Source organism: Betta splendens, chromosome 17 (genome assembly GCF_900634795.4).
Source record: "Betta splendens chromosome 17, fBetSpl5.4, whole genome shotgun sequence".
Lineage (NCBI taxonomy): Eukaryota > Metazoa > Chordata > Actinopteri > Anabantiformes > Osphronemidae > Betta > Betta splendens.
In genome coordinates, this window is record NC_040897.2 from 11,258,672 (window position 1) to 11,269,421 (window position 10,750).

Consider the following 10,750-nt stretch of genomic DNA (forward strand, 5'->3'; position numbering starts at 1 on the left):
GTTGGACGCACTGACTGATGGTTGACACGTGCCAGCTGTTTGCCTCTGCATGACAGGAGCATGTTCCTGTTCATTCTCCTAGAAAGCAAATGCGTTTAAATGTAGGACCCCTCCTTTTAATGTATGAATCAAGTTCTAATTCAGGGACATTAAAACAAAATCGACAGGCATGTTGGTTTTTTTTCCTCATTCATTATTTGCAGCTGTAGCAACAGTAGAGCGGCGTAGCTGCTAATATGCAAATTACCCAGTGAGAAGGTTCCCACTTACATAACAAAAGAAATAATCCAGTACGAATCTGAGCCATGTGCAGTTCTCTCATAGTGTGACATGACGAAGCAGAGCACCTTTAAAACCAAGCAGAGCCACGTCTGCGTGCAGCAGGACGCCGGTGCTCTTTGCTCAGCGTTCGGGGGAAATTGTATTTGAAAATGTGAGAAAGCGAGAAAACGTGCTGTAACGCAGATTTCAAACAGCTTCTGAAGAGGACTTTGCTGCATTTATGTCTCCGCTGCCACGCTCCACTCTGTCATCAATTATATAGATATATCGATCCAGCAGGGAGCTGCAGATTCCTCACTATTAAGGAATTTCAGGCTCCATCATTCTGCTGTTGCAATGTCTTTATCACAATTTCACTTCTTCTACCGCCTCTATACCATTGGAGGTCTACTTCATCACCGGAGGAAAACAATTTCATCCACTGGCTCCACCTCATTCTCCATTCGACTGTAGAGGGAGTGTGGAGGGGGGCAACAAGCTTTATATTCCTTTCTGCAGACAGCAACTCAACAGACTAAAAAGCTTTTCTTCAATCTGTGGATAAGGGAGGAGTTGGGATCTGGGCAGCTACTACACAAAGACGGGAAAATCTGCAAGTATTGTCTGGCACTGGAGAAGGAGATGGGGGAGTGAAGGATCTGAGCAACAGGGGTAAGGATTTTCAAAGTGATTGCCTCTGGGAGTGAAGTCGCCGCTTACAGCTGCAATTATCACGCCCATTTATGTATTGATGAAGGATCGGTGATGGTTACGCTTGATGGTTTTTGTAAATGGAGTGATTCAGCTGTTTTGCTCATAAAGGAATCATTATGTAAATCAATTTTACCTCCCCCCTAAGGAGCGGAGTTCTTTTTGTTTTTAATCATCACAGCATATATTCTTCAGCCCTGAGCGCTAGGACGGCGGCACAGCAGGGCTGCAGCACCTGGAATGTCTGACGCTTAAACCTGGAGATGACTGTGGAAAAATCCAGCGGTTGTGAATGAGGGAGGTCCAGACCGGGTGACTGAGACGCGGCGTTCAGCGACGACGAATCTGCCTTCGGCCGCTCAATTATGGTGAAAGCATCCACACGCGAGTCCGTGGGCCCGGGGCCAGACAAGCGAAGCGAGGGGAATGAGTCCAGCTCACTGAAACCCACGTGGAGGGAGGTCACAGTGGGGTTCATACGGAGGACCAAGATCCACGGTCTGAAGTTTATTTTCTCCCCAGACAAGTCAAAAGTGCAGCGAGTCGTCTGGATCCTGGCCTTTTTCGTGTGCCTCAGTCTCCTCATGACCTGGTCCCTGAATCGCATCTTCTACCTGATGTCCTACCCTGCCGTCACCAAGATCTACATGGTCTGGGCTCACAACATGTCCTTCCCGGCGATCACGTTCTGCAACAAGAACGTGTTCCGCGCGTCGTCTCTGACCAGGGACGACCTGTACCACAGCGGCTACTGGATGGACCTCATGTACCCCAACCACACGGTGATGGAGAGGAGCCTGTCCATCCTCAGGGACAGCCACAAGCAGGGTCTGCTGAGCCTGCTGGACTTCAGGAACTACACGGCGCCGTCCGACTACCGCGTCAACACCACGGAGATGATGGGCCGGCTCGGGCACCAGCTGGAGGACATGCTGCTGGTGTGCAGGTTCCGCGGGGAGACGTGCACCTACAGAAACTTCAGCACCGTATGTACAGAGCCGTGGTGTTTGTCAGGTGTGGATACGGGTGTTGTTTACAAGGGCCATTAATAATTCATGCAAGCATTGGATGATGTTCCCTCCAGCAGCCGTTGTCTCAGGGGTTGATGCCTGGACGCTACAAACGAGCCCGTCCCGTTGCTGCCTCGCAGACATGAGGCTTTTCCTTATTAAACCTGAAGTAACTCAAGGAAACAAACCCATTACCTCCGTGTTTCTTTGATGGTGATGGTGACGCTGTCACTTCAATGACACTGTTGTCTCCCTCCTGTCAGGTTCTGGCGTCGCCGCTAGCGCTAACAACTTTTTGTTCGTGGGAAGAAAAATTAGGGCCTGAACAAGTCCGTCGTCACAATCAGCCCAAATTACAATTAGGAGCTGCTTCTCTAATGAAACATCTGGAAACGTGGAGAATATGTGTTTTTTAGTTTTTTTTTTGTTTTTTTTTGTTTTTTTTTTCAAAAAATGCAGCTGACACCAAAAGACAATTACTGTCTAATTGCTGAATGCTGCTTGGAGGAAGTGGGTGACGTCTGCAAAACCATAGCTGACGCTTGAATACAGTCTTTGCAAGCCGACGCATCACGGTGTTGTAGAGGTTAAATAGGGGAAGCTGTGTGAGGAGTATGCGTGCGGGGATTCATTTATTTATGCAGCGCCTGTGATTAAATCCGGCTGTAAATACCAACACATGACTGGCATTTCTCCACCTGTCAAATATAGATGGGAGAGCAGATGCGTCGAAATGTCACCTGAACCTGATGAACGAACAGAGTTCAAAATCAACTAATGCCCTAATGGTGGGTTTCTTTCACCATGACTTCATCACACTGGATGCAAATGAAGTAATTTCCTTTTTAATATCCTCTGCTGCTTAGACGAGTAATAACAGAAGGGAGCTACAGCAGCCAGACTAAAGCTTCAAATGGTTTTGATGTAAAAATGATACAAAATAAATGTAGCGTAATGCTACAGGTTTTATATTGAGTTAAAAACTACAAAGAGCTGATATTTTAGGTCTGAGTGTTGAATATTTAATCAATTTTAGTCCGATAGTGTTATCTTTAGTTGAAAGGCTTGTCTTCAACCCATATTACATCTGTTTTGGGAATTAATTGTCGCATTATCCTCTATCGAAACTCTTGCGAATTTAATTCACAACACTTTTCATAATGCTGATTAATGTGTATATGCTTGACAGAGTACAAGAACTTTTCATGGGGAAAAGCCATAAAACAAACTCAAGTTAATTAAAGGAATTAAATCAAAGCTATGAGCTTTACTGATTTAAGTTTGTTGTTAAGTTTGCCTTCATGAAGCCAAATTACAGATCGTGCCCACGGAGCTCCTACATCAGATGTTTCTTATTTAATCATGGCGTAGTAGTACATTCACTCTCAATGACTCTGGGGAAATCTGGAGGGAAATTGGCTAAAGATTGATATCGTCTCCTGCTGCTTAGGAAGCCTCATTAGTTCCTGGCGTCAGAGCCGGGTGCTGGTTTGACGCAGGTGCTGCTCCTCCTGCAGCCCGCCATGTGCCTGCAACGCGCTTCACCGCCAGATAACCGGACGCCTCTGCTTCTGCCTCGTGTCTCGCAGATCTACACGCGCTACGGGAAATGCTACACCTTCAACTCCGGGCTGGACGGCAACCCTTTGCTGACCACGCTGAAAGGTGGAACGGGCAACGGCTTGGAGATCATGCTGGACATTCAGCAGGATGAATACCTGCCCGTGTGGGGAGAGACAGGTGGGTCGTCTTTAACACCTCCCGCCTCTTATCACACATCATCTAATTCTCTGCACAGAACTTATAACCAATTGTCTCTAACAGCACGTTTTATTGTTCATATTATATATGTTTCTGCAGGTTTACAAGTGACATCAGGTCTAAAGTTTTACTGTACTTTATTCACAAACGAGGATCATAAAACTAATGTGTAATTGTCCATCTGTTGATCATGTTCTGGCGCGTTACTGTGGGAGCGTGTCACTCTTTGTAGCTTCTGTCTCAGCGTCAGCCACAGAGCAGGCTTCCATAGGTTTCACCACCTGCACCGTTTACATTCTCTGGCGTGCTGTATCCACAGATGAGACGTCCTACGAAGCAGGCATCAAGGTTCAGATCCACAGCCAGGATGAGCCACCCTTCATTGACCAACTGGGATTTGGTGTGGCCCCTGGTTTTCAAACTTTTGTTTCATGTCAGCAGCAACTGGTACCTAACGTTCGGCTTCCTCCCCGTCCGACCTAAGCCATTTTTTTTTATTTTATTTTATTTTTTTTTATCTCCGCTTCATTCTGTTTGTTCCCCAAATGCTCACCAAGCAAGTGCCCATTTACGTTTGTGTCGCAGAGCCTGGAGCAAAATTAGGACTTTGATTAACCCTGTGAGGAAAACATGCACATAAGGCGTTACATAAACATCCAGTGGCTCCGGGTGCGAGGCATGAAAGTGTGGAATTGTGGCCGACGCGACGGGACCACACTGTGATTGGAGGCAAGAATAACGGCATACTGTGCTTATCAAAGCCAAAGGAACCGCGTTCCACACAGCGTGCAAACTATCTGGCAGCTCAGGCGCTTTGTGTTCCCTCACACTGAGTCTGGAAACGTGGTCTGGCCTGGGAAATGGAATTAAAACAGAAAATAGTCATGAAAACAGACATATTCAAAATGAAGGCAGCGAGAGACGAAGGGGGCGACCTTCACATTTCAGAGTGAATGAGAGAATTAACCTTTTTAATAAACCTTCTATTGAAGGACTCTAACACTGATTAAGCATCACGAGTTACAGTATAGTCAACATCAGCAGTAGGACAAACTTGAAATGCTTTAAGCTGCCTTCTATCCTATAAAGGCACGATGAGTGGATGACGACCTAGAGCATATTTAAAATGTTAGTTAGTTAGTTATGTCAATTGAGTGTTTGAGTATAAACAGAAAAGACCCCACTCAGAAAGGTGTGCGAGGTCTCAACACTGAGCCCACATAGGTTCCCATTCAGATCTAATGCTTTGTTGCCAAGACAACAAATTCACATTGTGCCACTCTTGTCTACAATAGAGGAGCCGGCAAAATATGGTGAGAAATGGCAAAAACGCTCACTGTAGGTCACAAGTCGCAACATTGCAGCGATGTCACAGAGGATTTATGTTTCTGCACTGATCACCTCTGAGATCTGCTGTATTTCTGTATTGTGCTGCAGGCTCATTAAATTTTCACCACATAATCAGTCCTCGCGACTTCTCAAAGTAATGGATGCCCAGGCAGTAAATGATGTGTATTATTTGAACTGTTAACCAAGTCTAACTTAAATGGTTTTGCTCCTTACAAATAACAGTGCGTGTCGGTTCATGAGCATGAGATAAACGAGCCCAAATCAACCTCCAGCCTTGTTTTAACGCGGTAACATGCGAGGACCGCTGGAGCAGGACTCTGGACACCACAAACGTGACAAATTTTACTTCGGGGGGAGCTCGTTTTAAATACGCTGCACTCGACGTCTCTCTCCAAATGTAGCGTGTCATCATTCAGCCATCTCCAGGAAGCCAACGTGCTCCATTAATCGCCATCACAAAGTTTGCTCCAGAAAGCAATAGTGCATGAATTGTCATTTATAACCATGACACCGGTGACAGCTGAACGACGTGTTTACGGCCTAAAAGATGTGCTGAATTAATTGGGCTGTCATTAGAGCCCGGACAGCATTAATTTCAGTCAGTCTCGGCGTAATAACAGCTGAATGAACTTATGTTCCAACACGTTTCATTCGTAAAGCTTTGTCGGCTGAATGATGTACTCGCAGCAGGAGGCTGTGACGTGTGGCCGCTTCTCCTGGTCCCAGCTTGAGTGAATGGCTGAATGGTGAACACCCAGCGCTGCGGAGGTGTCACTCTGGCCTGTTTGTCCGTTAAGTGACGGGCTCCCTGTTGCTCCTCCTCTCACTGTGTCCGCTCATCCCCTCGTCCTAGATGAGACGTCCTATGAGGCTGGCATAAAGGTGCAGCTTCACACTCAGTCAGAGCCTCCTTTCCTCCATGAGCTGGGCTTCGGGGTCGCCCCCGGCTTCCAAACCTTTGTTTCCACCCAAGAGCAGAGGGTAGCGTATGACTGTCCGGGCTTCCTGCATGCCAGCGCCGCTCCTCTGTTAAATAGCTGCACATCCAGTTCCTCACTTTCATCTGCTGCCCCCCCCCACCCCCCGCTTCCCTCCCTCCCCCCGAGGAATGGATCCATCTCCCCCCTCTCTGTGCGGCTGAAGCAACACCATGCAACGTTTGCAGTTCATCCTTGTCGTCATTGTCTTCTCTGTTCAATGGATGTGAGCAGCCAGGCCACTGACAGGTTCCATCCCAGCGCTGAGCCACGAATCTGCGTCCGCGTCCTCATCAGGACGGCCCGGCTTCACGCTTTCGCCGCCATGAACGGTTCTGTTCAGACGTTCCTGTTTGTTTTTAGCCTCACTGGGGCCATTCACTAGACGGCGCCAGGCGATCCTGTCTTTATTACCCATGACCTCCCCCGGCGTGAGTCCGTGCAGCACATATGGCTGGTTTTCCCAACCTACGAGTCAATAAAGGCTTAATCAGGTTTGCCACTTCCTCTGTAAAACCTGCTGTGGCACTTTCTATCGACTGATTGGCCATTTGGTTGTCACACTTAATAATAATGAACCTTAATGTGATGATAACGTCATAATTTGTCGGTGGCGTTTGTCAGGATTTAGCCTTCAGCTTTGATGGCTCTGCCGTAATTAGTGGCTCCGATGCTCCGATGCCCGAGCAGATCGGTGGCCACGCTCTACACACACCACTGGTATTGGTTTGTAGGTTTGCTGCAAACGAGCCGTTCCTCTAAAGCCGTGGGTCTAGTGTTTAGGGTGAACCCAGGCTCATTAGTGGATTCGTTTAGTATTCACCGCGTTACCTACAAGTAAAAATGACCCGGTCTGCGCTTTTAATGAGACTTTCCCTCTAATGAGACGCTGTAGTCAGTACATTGACAAATTGAGAGTGTTGCGCCGTCATGGTAGCTTCATCACAAGCCGTCATGAGCATAAATTAGAAAATATGACTGGGCAACCGGTAACCCCGCTTCACCGAGCTCCTCCGAGCTGCTGTGGTCTGTGTTAACGTCCGTTGAACGACTTTGCCCTCCCGAAAGCTGTCAGTCGTTGACTTTCGTTCCCGGAGTTGTAAAATTTGTCCGTTGGTTGTGGTGTCCTGTCTGAAAGCACACGTTCAGCTCCCGTCCTCTCCCATGTTAATCCCCCCCCCCCCCCCACCACCACCACCACCACCACCAGCCCCCCAGGGGCTCGGCCCGCATCAGTAACGCTCTGCATGGAGTCTGCCTGCCGCACGTGGACAGTCATGTTGTTCTCACTGGACCTTTCTGTGCACATGTTTCATTTAAAGACATCAGTGTTTTTACTTTGGAACCTTTGTGTTGGGCCTCGCCTGCTTGCCGCCCCGTTGTGTTATTCCGCTGCACCGGGCTCCCATTTTTTGTTATTCATTGTATTCCTTGTGTGATAGTATATAATGAGGCAAAACGTGCTGCGCTTCCCTTCTTTCCAGCTTCAGTACCTGCCTCCGCCTTGGGGAGATTGCAAGTCTACCCCCATAGACTCGGAGTTCTTCTCCACGTACAGCATCACCGCCTGCCGCATTGACTGCGAGACCCGGTACCTGCTGGAGAACTGCAACTGCAGAATGGTCCACATGCCTGGTATGAACTCCCACTATAGAGCCCGTAGTAGAGCATCGTCACGGAGACTGTGTGTCAAATGTAATTGCTTTGCTGTTATTCCAATCAGGCAACTCAAAGGTTTGCACACCAGAGCAGTACAAAGAGTGCGCTGACCCCGCCTTAGGTAAGAGCACACACTCCATCACACATGTAGGAAATATGAAAGTAATAGCGTTGAATTAAGGTCTGAATCCAGCCAAGTGTTGAGCAGCAGTGCCACGAGACTATTACTGCCATTAAATAATTCTTCTGTGGCTTTAACTCGGAATTGCTTTAGTCTCAGACAGTGCTGAAGCAAAATAATAAAGTCAAATTATTGTTCAGAAATTCCATTAGGATGATTTGCGATATGTCTTTGCTTGGCTCATATAAAAAAAATCCCACTGAGCTTTTTTTTCCCCTCCCTCTTCTGTATTATAGCTTCAGTCATTATTTGCTTTCATGGAAAGTGAACGATGGCAGCGAACCGAGCTTTTCCTTTTTACTGTGTGTAGATATTTTTAGCGGTGACGGAGAGGCTCTGAATGCAGGTTTGTTGGCTTCCTCGCAGTGATCACAATATTTTTAAATCACTTTGATCATCCACAGACTTTTTGGTAGAGAAAGACAACGATTACTGTGTGTGTCAGACCCCCTGCAACATGACTCGCTATGGCAAGGAGCTGTCCATGGTTAAGATCCCCAGTAAGGCATCTGCTAAATATCTGGCTAAGAAATTCAACAAAACTGAGCAATATATTGGGTAAGTATTGTTTAGTAGCAGTCAGTGATTCAGACAATGGCCTCTGTGCTGTTTACTGTTGATGAATGTACTGTGGCAGAGCATGAACCGAGTCTCCATCGTTCACCTTCAATGTAACAATAATGAAAGTTAGTCGCGCAGGAGATGTGAGATCCGTCGCTCCGATGTAATAACTCTGTGAATAACCTCTACTGGCTTTGCTCCCTCCCGTCTGCCCCTCAGAGAAAACATATTGGTCCTGGACATCTTCTTCGAAGCTCTGAATTATGAGAAGATCGAGCAGAAGAAGGCCTATGAGATCGCAGGGCTCCTCGGTGAGTTCCGTCGCTGCAGTTGACCTCCGACCCCCTCTGTTCGGGCCGCGTTCTTCGAGGCTTCCCTCTTTGAACTGGCGAAATAGGCCGAGCCCATTTTCATAATCTGATGCTCCTGCAAGGGCAGGCTGGCTGGGCGTGACGAGAAGCCGGGCCCGGATGGACACTTCTGACAGTTCTGCTCAGATTAGTCCCACGGATGCTGAATTGGAAGTGACAGCGCAGGGAATGACTTCATGCACCGCTGTTCATTCACTGTACCTGCCAATACCCTCTCACCGCTTCTCTCCCCAGGTGACATTGGAGGTCAGATGGGGCTGTTTATCGGAGCCAGTGTTTTAACGATTTTGGAAATATTTGACTACCTATACGAGGTAACGGTGGTTTGTAACTTGGTATATCAAGTGACTGCTTTGAATGCGTATTAATGTGTAATGTGTATCTTGTGTTTTTCTCTTTTTTTGCATTCAGGTCTTTAAAGATAAAGTTCTGAGTTACTTCATACGCAAGAAGCGTCCGCAGCGTTGTCAGAGCGACAATCTGGTAATTTCAGCCTCTCCGTTTCTGTTTGACTGGATGGAACGAATGCGAAAAACTAACTCGCCTGCTCCCCTTGAACGCATGCCGTGGTTTTTAGGTTGTTCCCCTGCGGAAAAAAGCGTGTTCATCAATAAAACATGAACATTGCGCTGTTATTTCACAGTGTAAATGCAGATTTGCATTGTGAATGTCACAGATGAAACTATTCACAGTAATAACCAAACTTTTTGTGCCTTGTGAAGTGTTTTCATGCCTGAGTGTCCACTCTCCAAACACAAGTGTCTGATCTTCCGTCCCCTTTGATCCATGACTCACAAAGTGCTCTTCTAATCGGAGTTTATCGCCGGCATCCCGGTCGTTCCCACACAACAACCCACTTATATACATGACGGGACGATACAGTCAGGGGCGGCGGAAGCTCCAGTCTCCTCGCTTTACACGTAATTAGAGGAAACCTGGAGCAGATTCATGCCACAGTGCAAGAATGAGTGGAGCAAGATTAAGAGGTCTGGGGGTTTTATTAACCTTTTATGATCAGCTGTTTAAAGCCTTCAAGGCAACGGAACCCATTTAACTTCAAAATGAAATATACCATGAATGCGAGGCTGCTGTCCGGCCCTAAATCAGTGGTTCACCACACTGCAGCCAGAGGAGCCGGCGCTCCCAGACGGCAGCATCGGGAGCAGCAGACGGCTAATTAACACGAGCCTGTTGTTTCGCTGTCTAAGACACAAACGGCCCTGCAGTAATAATCCCCTCCCGCAGACCTGGAGCCAGTTAAACCCACTGCTGTTTATTTGTCGCGTGTGACACAACAAGGCGTCTTCATCCTGAGCGGCTGCATGCTCCACCGCCTGTCAAACGGGCACCGACCGCGCTCTCGCATGCTCGGCTGGCCGCGATTCAGCACTGGCTTTGACTGCTCATGTGGAAGAAAAGACTTGAAAGGAGGCGGAGTAGATTAATCTTTGTACGTATCCAGCATTGTATGAAAATATGTGTCAGCGAAGGCAGCGTGTATATTTCCAGTATGTGATGTACTGCTCATTCATGTCATGTGTTCACCTCCTTTATTATAAACCATCCTTTTTGTTTTCTTTAACGAAGTCCACGTCACATCTTCACTCGCGCCACCTGACAAAGGAGCAATTAGGCCGCTTAACGAACCCAATTAATGAGCGTCCAGACGCCTGGATCCACGCAGTCTCCCAGTGCTTTGCCCTCAGTCCTCGCCGCTGAGGGGAAATGCCCTCGGCCAGGGTTCCCGCACAAGCCTGACTAATAGCATTTGCATTGTGCTTTATTTTCATTTCAGTCACCCTCACCCATCTTTCTTTTCATCGTGTCTATTCCAGGAGTTTCCAGAGAACCCAACCAGCCCTGGTGTCACGCCTAATCATGCCCCCAGGTAGCACACCCCATTGATAA

At 47.6% G+C, this 10,750-nt stretch overlaps 1 protein-coding gene across 6 annotated transcripts in view; it reads left to right on the forward strand.

Annotated features, from left to right (window-relative positions):
• Positions 1-10,750, forward strand: part of asic1c (acid-sensing (proton-gated) ion channel 1c) — a 59,073-nt gene that overhangs the window by 44,340 nt on the left and 3,983 nt on the right. For 2 of the 6 annotated variants that reach the window (XM_029130668.3, XM_029130670.2), the window contains exons 2-10: positions 3,572-3,722; positions 4,063-4,190; positions 7,555-7,705; positions 7,794-7,850; positions 8,315-8,468; positions 8,691-8,782; positions 9,077-9,156; positions 9,254-9,325; positions 10,678-10,730. In XM_029130668.3, the coding sequence (XP_028986501.1) occupies positions 3,572-3,722; positions 4,063-4,190; positions 7,555-7,705; positions 7,794-7,850; positions 8,315-8,468; positions 8,691-8,782; positions 9,077-9,156; positions 9,254-9,325; positions 10,678-10,730 (938 nt within the window). Of the gene's footprint in view, positions 1-940; positions 1,959-3,571; positions 3,723-4,062; positions 4,191-5,946; positions 6,075-7,554; positions 7,706-7,793; positions 7,851-8,314; positions 8,469-8,690; positions 8,783-9,076; positions 9,157-9,253; positions 9,326-10,677; positions 10,731-10,750 lie in introns of those variants that run through there. The other 4 variants (XM_029130665.3, XM_029130666.3, XM_029130669.3 and 1 more) reach the window with 4 other exon arrangements.